The 20,618-nt window shown below is 39.1% G+C and overlaps 3 protein-coding genes across 3 annotated transcripts in view; all 3 read left to right on the forward strand.

Moving 5' to 3' along the window:
• ppm1lb (protein phosphatase, Mg2+/Mn2+ dependent, 1Lb) overlaps positions 1-3,742 on the forward strand; it is a 41,269-nt gene extending 37,527 nt beyond the window's left edge. The window contains exon 4 of the mRNA XM_063906841.1: positions 1,689-3,742. Coding sequence (XP_063762911.1) covers positions 1,689-2,029 — 341 coding nt within the window. The 3' untranslated portion in view covers positions 2,030-3,742. The remainder of the gene's footprint in view (positions 1-1,688) is intronic.
• A 1,131-nt stretch (positions 3,743-4,873) lies between these two features.
• On the forward strand, positions 4,874-6,714 carry LOC134880117 (ADP-ribosylation factor-like protein 14). The gene is made up of 2 exons (XM_063906842.1): positions 4,874-5,373; positions 5,761-6,714. Exons 1-2 carry the CDS (start codon positions 5,059-5,061, stop codon positions 6,070-6,072), a joined length of 627 nt encoding a protein of 208 aa, XP_063762912.1. The 5' UTR covers positions 4,874-5,058; the 3' UTR covers positions 6,073-6,714.
• A 2,048-nt stretch (positions 6,715-8,762) lies between these two features.
• kpna4 (karyopherin alpha 4 (importin alpha 3)) lies at positions 8,763-20,516 on the forward strand. Its single transcript, XM_063906838.1, has 17 exons — positions 8,763-9,017; positions 10,759-10,803; positions 10,897-10,986; positions 12,496-12,525; positions 12,628-12,680; positions 13,615-13,710; positions 14,018-14,103; positions 14,669-14,755; positions 14,856-15,025; positions 15,534-15,578; positions 15,736-15,867; positions 16,014-16,142; positions 16,774-16,878; positions 16,995-17,066; positions 17,544-17,706; positions 17,802-17,896; positions 18,213-20,516. Exons 1-17 carry the CDS (start codon positions 8,949-8,951, stop codon positions 18,306-18,308), a joined length of 1,563 nt encoding a protein of 520 aa, XP_063762908.1. The 5' UTR covers positions 8,763-8,948; the 3' UTR covers positions 18,309-20,516.
• Positions 20,517-20,618: the final 102 nt, after the last annotated feature.

Below are 20,618 nucleotides of genomic sequence, written 5' to 3' on the forward strand. Positions count from 1 at the left end.
ACATTACAGATGATGTACTACTGTTTTTACTTCAGTGAGGGGGCAGCATCTAATGATCATAATAACCATAGTTTCTCATAGACAGAACCAGTGCTATACTAATAAAAACTGCATAGACACTAGTCCCGTCTCCTGGGGCAGCATTATTTTGTTAAGGTGTTAAGGTCTCTGTGACACGGTCCTGTAAACACTGATACTCAAGAACAATTGCACATAGAAACTGAATACCTACGCCAGGCTCCACTGGTAGGGCTGATGATCTGATTAGTTTTTAGAGCACCTTGGTACATACATTTACACTTCTAATAAATTAAGCCCGATTTTCTGGAACATGTTTCAAGTACTCAATGGTAAATTAAATGTGGTCTCTGCACTAAAAAGTAAAGTAAACAATGGCACTTGATAGTAGAGCTTCAGTCTGCAACAACCAACTACAAAAGAGTCAAACCACAAACATCATTTTTCAATAAATAATGGATTTTTAAAATCCCCCTAATTAAACAATGTATACAATGAATATGATTTTTAGGAAATATTTGACTTGTTATATTGAAAATGATGTATCAGACTATTGACTTTATATTTCCTTAACTAATTAAATTTTAATCTGTAGCTCTCAAGATGCATTGTTCGTGTCATTTTAGGAATTTTGTAAATCACTATTAAAGGTTAGACTCTCATACAAAAACTGTTAATTTTTTTAATTAGTAATTACAGTGATTTTATTACATGACGGAAAAATCGTCTGACTGGAACATTTTATTTTTAAGGAATTTAGTCCTGACAGGAATTAAATAATTATTAGAGTAATTAATCAATTTTGAAATAAATACAAACCATTGGTAATAATAGTGGTGAGCATAATTAAATACAGTCTTGTGATTATTTCAGGGCAAAACTGTTTTCTAATTAATGCATTTATAAAACCTAACTGCTGCGCTCAGCCACTAACTGCTCAGGGTAATACTTCAATGACTAATGTCCCCCTTGATTCTGAAAGCAATTTTTACATAGCATTCCCTAGTTTATACTAAAGCAGTAACTACATGAGCAAAATTGAGGACACAGGAGTCATGTCCTCTGCTTTACTGGGAAATGGGGAATTAACTAACTAATAATAGTAACAGAAAGTTACACATAATGCGATTTGTTTTTATAGCCTAAACTCAGATTTTTTTAAATCCTCCCTATGGCCTTGCTTACCAGGAAGTAGGGAGGCATCCTGACCTAGTATGGAATTCCTCCTTATCATTTCCAGTGAAATTCCCTCCTTGCAAATCTGTTGAAGCCAAAGAGAACACAGCTGTACTTACCAGATGTGACATAAATTGAAATCAATCCAATATAAACAATTGCGTTCCATGAGCATGACTGATGAGCACTGAGTAGAAACATGTGAACGGTAACTATCCATAATATTATTTCAACTTTGATGTGGACATGGTATCATACATAAATAGAAATGTTGCCAGTTGGTTCAGAGAAACGAAAACAGGATTTTGTTTTGCAGTTTCATGTCAGTAACATGGAAAACATCTGTTTCTCTACGGTTCCCTCTACCTTTGTTTTCCTCTATTCTCACACTTCCTCATATTCTCTTTACCACCTCCCCCCCTCCATCTTGTAATTTCCCCTCCACTCTTTGCTTTGTCACTTTCCAACTGTTTCCTCTCGGTCTTCCTCCTCAGGTGGGTTCATCAGCTTCAACGGCTCGTGGCGTGTCCAGGGCATCCTGGCCATGTCCCGTTCTCTGGGCGATTACCCGCTGAAGAACCTCAACGTGGTCATTCCTGATCCGGACATCATGTCTTTTGACCTGAACAAGCTGCAGCCGGAGTTCATGATCCTGGCCTCCGACGGCCTGTGGGACACCTTCAGCAACGAGGAAGCGGTTCGCTTCATCAGAGAACGACTGGGCGAGCCTCATTTCGGTGCAAAGAGCATCGTCCTCCAGTCCTTCTATCGTGGTTGCCCTGACAACATCACCGTCATGGTAGTCAAGTTTAAAAGCAAGGCCAGCGAGAAGTAGCCGGGCATCAACAACACACAGCATCTACAGTATATCATGTTTGAATATTAGTGAGAATAAATAGGCTTAAGATGAGAGATTTAAAAACGGAAAACAATTTTTTGAGTGAGAACTATTTCTATCACAGATATTTACAGTTCCCCTCCTTTAATTTTACTAACGGAAAAGCGTTACTTGTAAGAAATTGCTTTCATTTAGTTATGCAAAAACATGCGTGCGTGTGTGTGTGTGCTTGCGTGCGTATGCTTGACGATATGAAAATAATTTATATATTTCACGTTAACAACCAATGCATTGCCTATCCAATAATGAGAAAAATTACAGTAAACAAGCTAGCATGGAATTTCACTTCCACGTTATATCAGAGGTGATGTCTTCCACTATGTGACCACTAATGTTTATACCTTTAGTTTTCTAACTCTGTTGTCACATCATTTAATTGTAGACTTGCGTCTACCAAGTGACTGCACTGAAAAGGTTTTTTTTTTCCTGGATCAATTAGATGTCACTGGTAAAAATATGATTGTATTCCCTTTATACATGAACACAAATGATAATATGCTTGTTTAAATATCACTATTGATATTGTACAGCAATACAACCAACTACAATGGTCGCATCACAGTTGCTGATCATGGGAATTTGATGTAAGGATGAAAGTGTTTTGTCTTGAATTTCATCATTTAAGATGTTGAATGTCTTACTTAGTTCACTTATATTGATTGCTGTTTTTGTGCTGGTAAAGTCTCCATTCTGTTTACATTGTTGATGCATATTACATTTGTTAAAGCTGAGACTCTGGTTTGATCCACATCTTATCAGCATTTATGTAACTACTGATTATGTAATACATTTTGGAGAAAGCTGCAGATTGTCAAAACAAATCTTACTTAAGATGTGATACAACTTTTAAAAACAAATTCATTTTAAAGTTGTTATAATTGAGTTATCACAGGCAATTACAATTGTAATATCGTTTAGCAATTTAAATTATCATGAAAGATTTACTACCCTCAGGCTTCTTCTTAACATATTGACATCTATTCCTTTATCTGAGCTATCTTACATTATATTTTACTTAGAGACACATGAAAAATTGACGTCACATTTAAACCTTTAATGCCATGACCTCTATATCCTGATATTGATCACAAATTACATTTTCCTGAACTGTAACTCAAAATGTAACAAGCCTTTGAATGAGATGTGTTATTGTTGCCTTATTTTTTAAACTGTTAATTTCCTGTTCTGAAGTCTGCTGCCAAAACTACTTACCGGTTTTAATGTATTGCCGTCGACCATGCCATGCACACTGCTCGACCCTGAAGTTGTACTGTGTTAACTCACATGTAAAATAGCATTGTGGAAAGAAATGTCTCTAAGAGACATGACATTTTAAGATGAATGTACATACTGTCCTCATGTTAGTATCACCCTCCACTGTTCATGCTTCAATGAATAAAGCAGTGCGCCTGTTTCTGGATTGTTTAACTTCAGAGATATATATATATATATATCAGAGAAAACTGTCCGTTTGTGCTTTTTTAGTTCACATTCTTCCTCAAATATGTACCTTACAGAGTGTTTATGTGGCATTTGTACTTGTTTTTGTTGACTTTAATAAACTGTAAAAAAAAAAAAAACACAATAAAAATGATTCTGAAATTTCCAATTGTAAATCTAAAAGATAACATTAAAAATGATATATGATCATTTTCTGTGTTTTTATTTAGAAATGATTCAGCAAAAGTCACTTATACAGCTATAGAAGAAACAATAACAGGATAGCACAAAAGAAAAAAACATTTTCACAGATTTTCGAAAAGAATTAAACCGTCATACCTGTACATTATGTGTAGTATATTCTGGGGATTCAATAACTAATATCAATAAATTGAATACTACAATTGATAGTAAATATAAGACAAATCTCTTTCATGAATGTTTTACATATTTGCACATGGGTTAAATGTATATCATGCAAAAGAGCACTAAACACGTACGCCTAATCTTTTGTCAAGATTTGTTGTTTAAAGTTCTCTTTCATGGTTTATTGTTCCAGCGAAAGAAATTAAACTATGGATAATGAAGAGTCAGTTAGTCAGGTTCTGCCACCTGCTGGGCGATGAGAATATGATTGTCACAGCAATCAAAATGTACTCTGTCAGGTAATTCTCTCTGTTGATTATTTATGGGATGTAAAGCATATTTGAACAAATATAACAAAAACAATTCAAAAATGACTCACCAGAGCTTTAAGGTATCATACCGATTTAATTGGGCAAACAATCAGAAATCAGCCAGCATTAGAAACCAAATAAGATGCACTGAACTTAAATCTACGGTACTAATTGTGACAATTTATCATTCAAATCATATTGTCCAGTGCTGGTGTTATACATTATTGTGCAATGCTAAAGTCTGTTTCAGTCATTCTAAATGTGGTCAATGTATGCATATTTATTTTGGATCAATAACAAATTTCCAGAAACAATTTTTAATGACAGGATTCCGGCAGGCTCACATTTTGCCTACATAATCTCAGTCCAAAAATAATACTTAATTTACCCATCAGCCCAGAGCGAGTTATTCCCCAGCTGAATGTTCCTGTGATGACATTGCTCAGGGACATCTAGCCAGGAAGAAACATAATCTTACCGGTGTACCAAAATGGACTTCCTGGTTGGTGTATCTGATGATCTGTAGCAGGTGTGATGTGACTCCTCTACTAACTTTACTGTGGTAACCAGAGAACTGTACGCAATTTTTTGCACCGTCACTTTGGATATAAATAGAATTACTGAAAGCTACGCAGACACAAGAGGAATCCCATCACAACAGAGGGGAGGGCTCACTCTCTGCGCACATAAAGCATACTGACTGCAGCCAGTCTCTATAAGAGACGGGACACACTAAGCCTATAGATAGACAGTACAAAGGGAGCCATTGGGTACAGGCAGCTGATTTTACACAGCTATACAGAAAGAAGAAGAATCCTACTTTATAGTCACAAGCTGCAGTATTAGGACATGGGCATACATGGATCCAAGCCTCGAAAACAAGCACAAGTCCTGATGCTGGGTCTGACAGGATCAGGAAAGACCACACTGCTCTACAAGCTGAAGTACAACGAGAACGTAGAGACGGTACCAACTGTGGGCTTTAACGTGGAGACTCTGGAGACTGACAGGAGCAGCCCGGGCCTGACAGTGTGGGATGTTGGGGGCCAGAGAAAGATGAGGCCCTTTTGGAAACATTTCTATACTGATACAGCCGGACTGGTGTTTGTGGTGGACAGCTGGGATCAAAAGCAGCTGGATGAGGCCCGCAAGGAACTTCATCGGGTAATTTAAACTGATACTGTTTTCACTCTTAATTACCCCAAACTGTGTATAATATTTTAATGAATGATGACCATTCTCCCTGCAACAATACTTGAACTTTGATTAGTTAAAATGATGAATGAGGAACCTCAATTTATCATAATTTATATTTTTTGTCTGTCAGTAGTCATCTTGTTATGCACCATCTACATGCAAAATAGGAGAAATAATATTTGTTCCCAAACGTATTAATAAATATCCTTATTTTTGTTAGCCTCTACATAACAGTGTGTAATATTAGGTTGTTGTGTGTGTGTTCAACTGCTTAATGCTTGATATTGGTTAACACAATAAACCAGTTTATCTAAAAGATTTTGAAAACAAAAAATATTCTCTTTCCAATTTTAGGTCCTGAAGCATGAGAGTCTCAAAGGGATTCCACTTGTGGTCCTTGCCAACAAACAGGACCTCCAGGGCTCCCAAAGCCCAGAGGCACTTTGCCTGACACTGGACTTGAGGAGATTGTGCGAGGGCAGGACCTGGTTCATCCAGCCCTGCTCAGCCACCACCGGCATGGGACTGGAGGAGGGTTTCAGGAGGATCGTCTATCTGATGAAGACTCCATTTAAACAGACTCAAGAGGACATTAAGGTTAAGATGAAGTCTAAAGGCTTCAGTATCACAGCTGTGGAAAAAGTAGTATGTCTCTGCAGCAGATGATGGTTGAGCATCTGTTTTGAAAATCATTCAAGTGATGTGCAGGATTCCTTGTGGTCTGCCTGTGTAAATCACCAGAAAATGGCCTCACTGGTATCTATAGGATCAAAGTGGAGGTGATGAGAAAAGGAATGAGATTATCACAGTTTTGATGTTAATCTATGTGACAGAGAGGAGCTTTATTCAATAATGGTGAAGAAAACATGTCCTTGGACCATAGTGATATCCAATGAGGGTGCTGTGATCTTGGGTTAAGACAGCTGGTGTGTCAAAAACTGAAATTTGAGCTGAGCCTGAGAGATGAATCTGAACCTATTGCAAAACAGAGCATTTGCAATAATTCAGTCTAGGATTTTCCAAACTGTACATGGAAAAGTGACTGATTAAAAACCTGTATTTTTTTTTAGTTTTTTTGGTGTGTGGGTCAAAACAATTGTATTCTCCAATTGTGCAACATTTGTTTTTTTGTTTTATGATTTGTTTTTTATTTATGTTTGTATCCATTTTATGAAATATAAATTGTTGTTTTTAGTTCAACTATTGTGTTTGTTTGGAATGTAATTTCAATTTGTGTTTCATTTCATGCTGGAAATGTTTCAGTGTTGTTTTGTCTATTGTTGCAATGAAATAAAGAATAATACAAGTCTTGAAATTCCAATTCTTAGAATTTAACATTTGGGTAAATACCAGGCATTTTTAAGGTTTCAAAGTTTCAAGGTTTTATTTGTCATATGCACAGCATATACAACGTATATGTTGGCAATGACAATCTTATATACTAGGCTCCTCCAACAACTCAACATACATGGTGCAAATAAGATAAATAAAATAGTGCAAAAAGAGAGAAGAATATTTACAATAACAACAATAAAGATTTGAGGATGTGAAATATATACATATGTGGAATACATTGAAAGTATTTAAATACACTGTACAGTAATTTTAATTATTTACACTGTTGAATGAGGAGGTATGGACAGATGCATATATTACGTATAAACAGATGTATATGGCAGATATGTGTACTATAAACAGATATGTATGGCAGATGTGTATTATATATATATATATATATAGATATATATATATATATATATAGATAGATAGATAGATAGATAGATAGATAGATAGATAGATAGATAGATATAGATAGATAGATATATCTATATATAGTATATATAGGGCATTTTTAAAGGTATGTCTTAAAACATACAGCTCTGGAAAAAATTGAGACCTCTCCACATTTTTCTTAAATATCAATCTCTACATGTATGGCAGCCATTCCAGTGTCTGTTGAATTCCAACACAGAGAAATGTTGTCAGAAGTTTTAGAGTACAATAAAAAAGTCATACCTATAAATAGTAAAACCGGAGAAACTGATAATGCTGAAGTGGTCCCTTCATTTTTTCCGGAGCTGTATTTACATGCCCATGTGTACATTGAAAGAGTTGTTGGTCCTTGTTGAGATTCCACCTGTCCACAATGACTGCAGAGATCCACTCATGATTTTAATGTTGGAATTTACAGCTGCTAGATTAATAGTCTGTGATCTGTGCAAAATGTTAAGAAAAGCTAATATAAGGGAAGAATCAGCATTCTATCTTAGATAAATCAAAGAGGTATCGTCCTAAATGTGTGTTAGAAGGAAGAATATATTATGAATGCAGTGGTAGAATATAGTAAGGAGCTACATTTTTCAAGTTCTGTACTTAAGTAGGCTAACAATTTTGAGGTACTTACATTTGATGTGGCTTTCTACTTACTACACACTAGAACTAGTTACTAGAAACAATTCACATTCAGAATAATAATATAATATAACATATAGCATGATAATGTAACAACAACAAGAGCACATCTGGCTGAATAGTGATTACTTCTGCTATTAAATAAAAGTATTTGTTTTCATATAATTACAAACTTTAACTTAAGAAGATGGGTCTTTAATTGTCATAAAGAGTTTTTCTAAATTATGATATTAGTAGTCGATAGTCGACACAAATGTGTGTATCTTTTGACATTGACATCAGGGTACAGAGTCAAAAAAAAAATTAAAGAATAGAAAGAAAGAAGTAAAAATAATGTTTTCTAAAGTTATAAAAACAAAAGGTAACATTAAAAGGTAATTACTTGTAAAATATACATTTGGTTTTGATTGCCTTATTTTTACCATTTCTATTCACGGTGCAATATTGTTATTGTTATTGTAAAAATGTGCACATTTTCCCGAGAATGAAATTTGTTGTACAAATCACCTTTAAAGTTTATAAAAAATGTCATTCTGAAGTTGTAATGTTTGTCCCGTTTTTCTTTTTAGAAAATACTCAACATTGGACCAAAAACATTCAACAGTACCAGCACTGATAGATAATACATTAACAATTGTGCCTTCATTTAAATAACATGAATTACAAGAATAGTTACAATTTTAAATTGTCTTTTTTACAATATATATTGTACGTGAAATGTTGACTGAAAACTCTTAAACTTTACTTAAATGTATTTCCAACTATTAAAATGTATTTCCAATTGATATGTTAACAAAGTGAAGCCCGGAAGATTCTCTCTGAGGGCAGAGTTAGACTTTAGATGCTATTTCTCATTTATTCGTGTTAATCTGGGTTTGTATCTTGTAAAGTGGCGCGCCCCGCAGAGACACGTTCACGGTGAAACCAATGAGAGTGAAGGGGATTTCCCCACCCTTCCTCTACACCAGAGCCAGGCTGCCCTCCACCACCGGCAATCCCAGTATGCACCGCGGACAGAGCAGCAAAAAATAGTCCGCTAACGAAAGCCTGAGAAAAGGGAACCAGAAAAGCATAGCTCACACGCTAAATTCACGATTTATATTGTATTTACCGAAACCACAACGGCGAACATGGCTGACAACGAGAAACTGGACAACCAGCGACTGAAGAATTTCAAGAATAAAGGCCGTGATTTGGAGGTAAAAGTTATGCAGATTGGTGTCGAGGATCTCTTCCTTTTATCGGCGCCGCTCTGTTCACGGACAGCTTTGCCTTCTGGCTTCCTTGTGACGTCGTTTCTAATTTCTACCATCGGGAACTTTTTAAACCTAAAGCCTCGGCCAGGGCCTCTAAATATAATCAGTTATATGTCGCTGGCCTTGGCTGTGCTAACTCCCTTTGCTTTAGCTGGTTTCGCTACACTGTGAGAGCGCGGTGGTTATAAAACACGTCAGAAACGCTAGTCAGAGTTCGTCGCCTCCGCTGTATGTACTCTGCTAGCTCGATGCTAGCCAGGCCCACGGGGGACATGCTAGTGCTACTGAGGCATATCGGCCGCCGGATCAGTTTAAGTCGAGGTGTTAGCTAGGAAAACTGATACATGTGCATCTAAAAGTACATACAACTGACTTAAATGTTATATTTGCGGTAAATATATATATATGTTTGGTAAGCTAACACAGCAGCAGATTATCCTTATTTTGGTACTGCAGTTAGCTAACCTGTGTGCTAGTTGATTTGCTAGCCACTGTTAAACTCGCTGGTAGAGCTTGATGGTGGCTGCAGTTCCACCCATCCCCCGTCTTTACCACCAAAAACAATGGCGGAAACCAGTTAGCCGCTAAGCTGGCCAGTTACATGGCTCTTTTTAAAATTGTGGCGTAGTGTTTATTCGTTATTATGCGTTTTACCAGCGTTACACATGCTTAGAAAACGAGGTTAACACGTCCAGCTAGTTAACAAGATCACATGACTGTTAGATCAAAGCTAAACGTTAGCTAGCGTTGCTTCCATAAGTTACCGCTTGATTTACAGTCGGCTCAACATGCCTTTGCTTCGTTAATGCTCGCAGGGGTGTTGTTTTCAGGCGCCCACACTCAAGACTTAACTATGAACAGGATATTCGCACACATCCTGTTTGACAAGTAGTTACCGAAGCGTTCTAGGCCTCTAAGACTAGCTACTTGATAATCACTTCTCATCACCGTGGTGGTCTGTCAGCGGTGAACACAAGCATTACCAACAAATATCGTCACTTAATGTGAGGTGTATAATAAACCCCTTTACTCAGTTAGCTGTTTATCTGGCAACGTTACACCCAGGGCGTTGTAATCCTTCCAATGTAGACAAGAATACATGTCAGTGTTGAAACTGCATTAGAGAGATGTTGAATCGCCTGCATGGACGTTTTGGGGATTCATTGTAGATAATTTAACGATACTATTCAACAGCAGCACACACAGTACAGTCTGTATACAAGACAGAATCAGCACCTCTCTAACCAGCTTCAACAAAGAAACTGAACAGTATAACCTTCATGAAAGATTGACTGTAGGGCTGCAGTTTTTGCTGAATAAGTATGCCCCATAACAATTTGCAACATCCTTGTATACAAGCTGAGTCGTATTAGGTCAGGCCCAGGTTTAGGGTGTTAGGGGGCTATCACATGCTGAGAGTGCGCTGTTGACCTAATGCTCCAGGTATGACTGATACTACTGATTGACCCTGGTATCATAGATCTGATCCTCATCTCAAACTTTACCCAGGTTTAATTAGGTAGCTGATGTCACTCTATTTGGCAAAGGCATGTTGGGATTGATGTGTGGCTGGAACTATTATCAAAGTAATTGGTGGTTATTTGTGTGCAGATGGACTTATCTTTGCAGCTTTAAAAAAAAGAGTTCCTTTTTGTAAACTGTTCATATGCTTTCTCACCCACAGACTATGAGAAGACAGAGGACTGAGGTAGTGGTGGAACTCAGAAAGGTTAGTACATTTGTTTTGTTATGTGTCTTCTTATCATGATGACTTTCTACTGAAATGTGCATGAAGTAATATTTCTGGTTCCCTCCATCACAGAACAAAAGAGATGAGCACCTTCTGAAGAGAAGGAATGTACCCCATGAGGGCATCTGTGAGGACCCTGACGTCGACGGAGATTTCAGATTGGTACAGTACTATTCAACTGTTTCTCCGAAGGGTTGCCCACATTAGGTCCATCTCACTGGTAGTACAGTCTAGAGGTTTAGGATATAATGACATTGTGTCCCTCGGATGCTGTGTCACTGCTCAATCTCAGTTGGGTGGGGCAAAAGTGTGACAAATATGGAGTCAACAAACATTCTCCATGCTGACTGGTGTCTCATTATCCTAAAGTAAAAGACCGGTTTCAGTTGAGCATCCTTTGTAGAATAGCTATCTGTCATCCCGATTGTGTTGTTCTCTGATTTTTTTTTTATTCAGCATTTTTGTAATGACATCACATTCCTGCTTATGTAATCGCGACCATGAACAGTTCTGTGGATGTGAAATCTTTCAATTTCAGAAAAACACGCAAGTATAAACAGGAGAAAATAACAACTTCCATAATGAGTATTGGAAGTAATAGATATGGTTTTGGTTATAATTTGTGATGCATACAGAAATGAGTTTTAATGCAAATAGCCCTTAGATTGCACCAATTTCAGACATTTTATTTTCAGGTAAGCATTAATCTTATCATAATTGATAAGACAAAATATTACGTCTTGTGCTCATTATATTTTAAGTTTTAGGCTCAACAGTTAATGTCACATCCCTTCGTGTATGTTGTTTTGGAACATTTCACCAAGTTTTACGGTAACACCATAACATTGCCCAAAAATCGATGGATCGAGAATCCCACCATCGCTGAGGGTCTTGTGGTATTGCTGGATAAATAAAAAAAAAAAGCCACACAGCCGTTCAGAAATTCAGTCACAGTAACTGCCTGGTGCTGTTGAGAAGGCTGACTTGAAACAGGCTGCTTAGCAATATATCAACAATGACATGCTGCTCTGACTCACCGCAAGACATTAGAGAGGCTTTTGTGTGTCAACCAGCACCTCCTCAGTGGTCAGCCTGAGCAGTTTTCAACATTCCTAGGTTCCACTCAACTTCATAGTGTGTAGTCAAGGTTATGTTTGAGTGTTTTTCTAGTTTTTTTTTTTTGTTGCCTGTTACTCGCAGTTTTCAGCTGAGACTGTCGGAGGAACCAGCCGACTCTTATTTAACCGAGTCTGCTTTCATGGTCAGGGCTTAATTGAAAGTAAGAATGATACTCACACTTGGTTCTACACTGGGCCTTCAACTCCCTGTAGAGGCTGTCGGGTGAGGTTGCCAGTTGGCAAATGATCACATCACGTTGAATGCTGGCCCTCATGTCCGGCCTGCTGACTGTTCCACCAGAACACCAGATTGGCTTGAGTGAGAATGCAAGTCACTGCTTTGTCCTGGTGGCATTTCCTAATTCCTACTCCTGCTTAACAGACAAAAGCTTTTTTTTTGGGGTGGGGGGGAGACTAGAAGTTAACATGCTCAGCCTCACTTATTACTGCCAGGAATGAAACTCTTTGGGGTATTTTCCTTGATTAAACCACTGGATAAAAATGTACTTGGATTTTATCATCTTTACTAATGACTCTTTACTTTAATTTTCAGCAAAACACCTCCCTTGAAGCAATAGTACAAGTAAGATATTAAACTCATTTGTTTTTAATCTCCTCTTGTGGGCTGTGTATATAATGCAGAATTTAACTTGTGTACTTGGCTTTTTTCTGTGTTGCGTTACAGAATGCCGTCAGTGATAATAAGGGCGTCCAGCTGAGTGCGGTTCAGGCTGCCAGGTAGGAAAACACACTCTTTAGATTCTACTGAATATCTCTTCAGTTCCACCAACAGTTGGCAAATCATTTTGTATTATTATACTTTCTGTTTAACCATTTAGGGTCACATTTGTCATGTTGTCATATTGATGTTCACAGTGGACTGGGCTGAGCATTAACCTGTCAAAGACACATTTTGACTAAGCCAAAAATAAAATTGACTACAGATGTGATTCTGACCTTAATGAGTTGGTTATGTCTGAAATTAGAAAACTAAATAAATCAACATTATTGCTACCGTTTTACATCAAACCAAATGTTCAGTATGGATTAACTATACCGATGCTCTACAATAGCGAAGTAGTACTCTGAATGTGATCCAGATTCACATCTGGTTCATCGGGTATTTGTGAGCCAGAGCCGCTGCACCCATACTTTGTCTGAAAAGGTTCTCTGATTAAAATTGATGTCTTCTTGCAAAATACAGCTCCAGTGTTGAAATTTCGGGGGCTGAATGTTTTTCCAGCTCCTTTAGAGAGCGGTGATTTACTATAAGTCAGCCCGGTCTGATTAATGGACATAGTAAATGGCACTGCGGCTCAGTAGTGCAGCCTAGTTAAGTTGAAGAAAATGCTGCATGAAGTAGCGGAAAACCTGTGTCTTTATTATTTTACTGCTAGTTTTTGTATTCTTTCATCGATTGAAGGCTACCTTGCAGCGTTTTTGACACAGAAGATGCCATCCCACGTTACCTGCTGTTGTGTAACGTTGGGTCATGAGCAGGGCGGTCACTGCACTCACTGAGACTGTGATTGACTTGAACTGATTGGATACTTGACATTCTTTAGCTGTTTCTCTCTGTGTGTGTCATTGGTTCTTCTGGTTTGCATTTGTCTGTAAAGCTAGCAGAGTATGAGTGAGTAATGGTGTTATGTGCTCTCTTTTGTTTTTGTAGGAAGTTGTTGTCCAGTGACCGTAACCCTCCCATTGATGACCTGATTAAGTCCGGGATCCTTCCTATACTGGTCCACTGTCTGGACATGGAGGATAAGTAAGCAGGCGGCAAATGTTTCTCTGTGCATGCGGCGGTGCGTCGTGCTTATTCACGTGTGATGATGTGAATAATAGTAGCGTTTTTCCAGATCGTGTTGAGTTTATGCACACTTCAAATTTATTCAAATGTACAAGCAGGGTTTTATCCCAGCCTGCATCTGTAGCACTTATGTAAATGCATTCTAGTTTTCACCTTCCAGGAATGGCAGAAATATAAATGAGTCATCAGCCTGCTCTCACAGCTACGCCATTGCCCAGTCACACTGACTTTAACTCGGCATCCTTCATCTCTCTCCTCTTCACAGCCCGTCTCTCCAGTTTGAGGCGGCCTGGGCTCTCACCAACATCGCGTCTGGGACCTCAGAGCAGACCCAAGCCGTGGTCCAGTCCAGTAAGAGCCCTTTCATCACAGCATGTCTCTGGCACACACAATTAGCAAAATGCATCAACAGGGACTTTTTTAAATACACGTTTTATTTATTAATTTATTTCCATTAGTCAAGAAATGTAAACGTTGATGTGATGAACTCGTAATGGAGCTAGAGCGAGCTGCAACATGAGAGAATTAAAACACTTAAATGATTGATTGATTATTAATCTAGACAATGCATGACATCTTAATCTATTATTTAATTATGCCTCACAGCAGTGTTTAAGTATCTCTGGTTTTAAGTACTTGAATTAATATTTAATCTTGCTTGATTTAAAATAACAAGACCTGAATGTCACATCTTTAAGCGATATACAGTGAAGTAACTTCGATATTTTCCTCTTCTCTTTATTTCCCAGCATGTTGTGGATTATTCATTTTAGGGCACTGTCTATCGTAGTTTACATCTGTCCAAGTTATCAACAGATGATTAAAGTTCTCTTTTTGGAGCTGTTTCTGAGTAAAAGCCATGCAGCAGAGTACAGGATCCCTCATGTGATTGATACTTATCTGTCTCTTGGTGTAGATGCTGTGCCTCTGTTCCTGGCGCTGCTTCGCTCCCCTCACCAGAACGTGTGCGAACAGGCGGTCTGGGCCCTGGGCAACATCATAGGTGAGTCGCTGTTGGTGTGAACATGGGTGGAAATAAATACTCAGTCCCTAGACGCCATGTGAACCATCTGTGTGTGTGTGTACGTGTTTGCTCTCTCCAGGTGATGGCCCTCAATGCAGAGACTATGTGATCAGCTTGGGCGTGGTGAAGCCCCTGCTCACTTTCATCAGTCCCTCCATCCCCATCACCTTTCTGCGCAATGTCACCTGGGTCATGGTCAATCTGTGTCGCCATAAGGACCCTCCACCACCCATGGAGACCATCCAGGAGGTGTGTATGCGAGAATGAGGGAGCTGTACATGTGCGCTGATTACTGTTACATGGGTGTTTATGTAAAAGCAATGATTCAATGTTGATGAGCGAGAAGCTTCCAGTGAGGCATTAATCATCCAGTCTTCAGTTGCTACGGCTTCAGGAGCAAGCTATCCTGAATCGCGATTATTTAAAAAAACTACATCCTTTCCTTTTAAAAGTAAAAAAAACAGGTGGATGCTACAAACTGTCTGAAGCTAACAGATAGAGTAGTTTATGATACAGGAAAAACATTTCCATACCAGTCACATTAACATGGTGAACATTCATGTTGGATCTAAAATTATGTGAATAAAGCAAACGAATACATGTGGACTTCCAAAAGCTCTAAGATTTTAGGTTTCTTGTTGTTACGCCTGAGAATGAAGGCCAAGTAAAGCTGGTTTTCAGTAATAAAAACACAAAAAGCTGTGTTTGTCCCAGTCTCTTTCTCCACATAATGATCCCTCCTGTGTTCTGGTTTCAGATCCTGCCAGCGCTCTGCGTGCTGATCCATCACACTGATGTCAGTGTAAGTAGACTTGAGTTCCCCCAGTTTTTTGCACAGGCTGTGGTGCCTTGGCCTCTCAACTATTAACAGAAAGTACAATACATGTTTTAGTGTTGGAGGAGGAGGTTCATGTTGCAAAGTGTAATCATGAGTTTCTTGTCTTCTTTGCTGCCTCCAGATCTTGGTAGACACAGTGTGGGCTCTGTCCTACCTGACGGACGCTGGGAACGAGCAGATCCAAATGGTCATCGACTCCGGCATCGTCGTTCATCTGGTCCCACTGCTAAGTCACCAGGAGGTCAAAGTTCAGGTATGAAGAGACACTAGGCATGACACTGATTATGTTTAGGATTATATCACGTCATGTAAAGACACTAAAGCTTGATAATATTTTGGATTGAAATAATAGAAAAATGTATTATCTTAACAAATGTATCGCTTCCTCTCCACATCCAGACTGCTGCTCTGAGGGCCGTTGGGAACATAGTGACCGGCACAGATGAGCAGACCCAGGTTGTGCTCAACTGTGACGCTCTCAGCCACTTCCCCGCACTTCTCACACACCCGAAGGAGAAAATCAATAAGGTAAAACTTCCTCTTATCTTCCTCCTCCTCCTGTCCACTGTAAGAAGTGTTGTCCGACTGGAAGTGATGAAATCAGAGACTTGGTGCTTGAATGCTGTATGAGAGTCATAGATGGGGCAGATAGTCATTTGTAGGAATTTGCAACATGAAGAACCGCAAGGATGAAGACAACAAAGAAGAGGACCTCAGTTGAAGTTAGTCAGTCAGGTCGGGGGGGATGGGGGAAGGGTTTCGATGTGAATGTGATCGAATGAGTGATTCCTTGGGTTGGTGGCCAGAGGGTGCTGAAGACCATGAGTCTCTGCTGATATCGGGGTGCATCTGAGACCAGTCACTTTAAAACAGAGGCCCACTGTGACCTGGACGATGATTAGAGCCTCAAGAAACGCCTTCGCCCCACCCACAGCACTCTGTCTCGGCCAGAGGTCCAACGCTCAGCGTGGACTTCTGGATTCTGATCCAGTTTTATTTGAAAAGGAGTGCTATTCTGTCATGTTTGGTTGATAATCAAGGCCCCATGCTGTCAGTTCCATCTAGTTAAAGGTATTACACAATTAGGATTAAACCTGAATAAAGTAAACTTCTATTTTCTACTTCCTAAGACACTTTTTCTTTGTTTTTTGTCCTGTAGGAGGCAGTGTGGTTCCTGTCTAACATCACAGCAGGCAACCAGCAGCAGGTGCAGGCTGTCATTGATGCCAATCTCGTTCCCATGATCATCCACCTGCTGGACAAGGTGCGTACCCATCTGTGTTTAAAGGCTAAGCAACATCCAAGAGGATCGTGAAGGATTCTTTTTAATGATCATGGGGAAATGTGTATCATTAATGCATTTTTATTTGTGGTTTTTAGGGTGACTTTGGCACTCAGAAGGAAGCAGCCTGGGCCATCAGCAACCTGACAATAAGTGGGAGGAAAGATCAGGTAAGAATCATCCAAACAATTCAAGTTTTACAGCAACGCTAAACATTCCTTTTTTTAATGAGACAGTCACGAAAAAACTGGGAATATGAATACAAAGATGATCTTTATAGCTCTGTCCTTAACGGTGTTAAAAAGTGCTTTTACAGAAGAAAAGAAAACAAACAATCCAGATAAAATGTGAATCAGGCAGAATACATAAGCACGAGGAAGTAACAACTTATGGATGAATAAGATGAATGGGAATAGTAGCATTAATAAAACCTTTAACATCCTAATGTTTTAATATATGTTCCTTTTTTTTGGAAGTGAGTAAAGGAAGTAGTTAATTAAAATGTTGTTTGTGAAATGATTTAAACAGACATTTGAAATGTTACTTGGAAACCTGATATTGGCATTTTCAAAATGAATGCTAAAAGTATAAAGTGACATCCTGTTATTACCATGCTGATGTTCCCCTCGCTTCTCTTCTCCCTGCAGGTGGCGCACCTGATCGAGAAGCAGGTGATCCCTCCATTCTGCAACCTGCTGATAGTGAAGGACGCTCAGGTGGTGCAGGTTGTCCTCGACGGCCTCAGCAACATTCTCAAGATGGCAGACGACGAGGCTGAAACCATTGCTAACCTCATTGAGGAATGCGGAGGTGAGTCCCATCAATGTTTATCATCTGTGTTTTTTAACAGTAGCTTCCATGCATGATTGTGCGGTGTCTGATTTTGTTATTTTTCTGTTCCTCAGGTTTGGAAAAAGTAGAGCAACTGCAAAACCACGAAAATGAAGATATCTACAAATTGGCATACGAAATTATCGATCAGTTCTTCTCTTCTGATGATGTAAGTAAATTCAGTTTCAAAGTTGATTTTTCCAACAAAGTTTAAATACATCCCTCCAGTGTTGGTTTTGAATAGTTTTGCTATGAAGTTAAGTGTAACACTATCACGTTTCTCTATTTTAATGTAAAAAAAGTTCCACTATATTTAAGTTGATTGACAAATGTGTTGAGAATAAACAGTGAAGATCTAATAAAAGCTCACAGGTTAGAGGTGGCTTTTGGTAAATGACTTATTAAGATGAACCATTAGTTTTTTTAACTACTGTCATGTCTGCTGCACCTTGTTAACGGCCGTCGCTCTGTCCTAAACCCCTCAGATCGATGAAGACACCAGCCTGGTCCCTGAAGCCATCCAAGGTGGAACTTACGGCTTCAACTCCGCCAACTTGCCAGCTGAGGGATTCCAGTTCTAGACGGCATCTGGGGTATTCTGGAGTTTTGTTCACGATGCAGCACTCTGTTCAACATAAAAAAATTAGGAGCGAAAGAGCGAAAGAGAGCGAGTGTGAGAAATTTGATCCATTGTGCTTGGCTCGTGGGATCCATGGCTGCATCTTATCTGAGAGAAAAATGTGTGGATTTCATTTGGCCTTCCAGGGGAACCAGCCCAAATGAAGTTTGAGATGGCGAGTGGGTGCGAGTGAGAATGAGTGGCTACATGTTGCAAAAAAAGCAAAACATCTACATCGAATGCGTTGAGAGACATGCCGACATAACTTCTGTGTTATTGGAGCTGTCGCCTTTGGAAAACTACTTCAAACGACAACAAAAAAACGTTGATGTCTACCCGGGGAGAACCAAGGACATCTAAAAATAAGAAATCAAGAGATCTTGAAATATTACAACACAACCGAAAATGACTAATTCTGAACTGAGATGAACCACGAACCATCACAATTCTACGGTCCTCCGAAAAGAGAGGGTGCTACCCTCAATGTGCCCCTCCCCCAATCGGCCACGCTATCAGACATGTGTGTGAATGGACCCATTGTGTATGAATGTCTGGACTCAGTGCTGAGGAGCCAGGTTCATCTCCTCCAACGAAACGCCCCGACAGGGCACTATCCTCTCCCTCTGGTGGGCGGGGCCAGGAGTCCGGCTGCGCGTGTCGCATGTGCGAGAGAATGGACGGATGAGTTGTTGTGTGCTTGGCTGCGAGCGTGACTGGGAGTATGCAAGACTGGGTGAGAACGCATGCAGAGACGGGAAAAAATTCAATTACAACATCTGAAGAGAAACAAAATTGCAACAATGAAGTTAGCAAAGGTTTCAGGAAAAGAAATTCTGCCTTTTTTGAAAGAGAGGCTGATCCACAAATCCCTGAAAGGAAGAACTTTGGAAATGAAAAAAAAAAAATCGTCATCACAAGGATTCTTTTTCTGTTTTGAATTATTGTTAAGTTAGTATTAATTGACACTGGACAATGCTATTGGCAGGTGTGGAGCAGCAGTGCATTGTATTAAGATGCATTTGGTGGCTTTTGGGCTTTTCTTTTGCCTCCAGTGTGTTTCTTTTTATGATATTTTTTATTTTCAGCTTTTAGTTTAATTGCTTCTGTAAAGGTAATTGACGACGATGGTAATCCACCCTCACACCTGAACCCTAACCTACGCACCAGACATGGGCTTGATGCTGTGAAACTGACACCATCACTATAACGACCTGTTCCCCACGTCACACCTCATTATTCTTCCCTCAATCTACCGCAAAATCACTGCTTTGCAGTATTGTTGCCATAGCTTTGATTTATCACGAAGGGAGAAGAAAACAAAGGCCATTTCACGTAGGATTGTGAATCATAACCTTTGCATGTACTAAACTATAGCACAGTTATTTTTTTAGGGTATTTTAGTTTCCTTAGGCTGTGGATACAGTGTAATTTTCATTTTAAGTAAAACTGCTTAAATGTTACATGTTTCCCCTCCCCTTACTCCTCACTAGTGTCCAATTTGCTAAATAATCTATGGTTTTGCACATACAAAGTGAGGCCTGAAGGCATGTTGGTGGGTTTCATAGGTTTTGACCTGCCAACAACATCCTACAATATGCATCACTCAACCACAATCTTTGTTGTCTTTCTAGAGTAATCCAATGATGCTTTTTAGTGATACTTGAGAAAAAAATATGAACTTTATTTTCAGGAGCAGCAGGAAAGGATCTGCTAATGTATCTCAGCTAGACAAAGAGAGGATTTAGCCTCCCTTTTCTCAAGGTCTAAGGGTGTCCCACACATCAGACTGGACTTGTCCAAAGTGGGTTCTCCTGAGTAATAAATAACCCATGAACAAGTTTGCTGTACCGTTTTTAGTACCTTGCAGAATCATAAGCCCCATACTACTCTTTCCTCTTATACCAGCTAGGTGTACAAGCTTACCCTTTCCATTTTTTGTGTTAACTTCAAACACTGTAGTAAATGATTACACATTGTGCTCATAAACCTTCTGTTGAACATAGGAGTATTTTTTTTTTTTGCAGCATTCCTTGTTAGCAAACATGTGGTTTCAAATATGAATTTATGAAATGGAAGGTATAAAAAGGTGGTTTGCCCAAAAACCTTTTGGGGAGATAGGCTACAGGATAGGTTGTCTTCAAGAAAATAAATAGTGAAACCCAAACCGAGAGACTGTGTGTGTGTGTGGTCTGTTGTGAAGCTGTGAATAATACCATTTTACACTTTTTAAAATGCTGCTGATAGCAAAATTTAGCTTGAAATTCAAATCGAG

This window comes from Eleginops maclovinus, chromosome 18 (assembly GCF_036324505.1).
Source record: "Eleginops maclovinus isolate JMC-PN-2008 ecotype Puerto Natales chromosome 18, JC_Emac_rtc_rv5, whole genome shotgun sequence".
Taxonomy (NCBI): domain Eukaryota; kingdom Metazoa; phylum Chordata; class Actinopteri; order Perciformes; family Eleginopidae; genus Eleginops; species Eleginops maclovinus.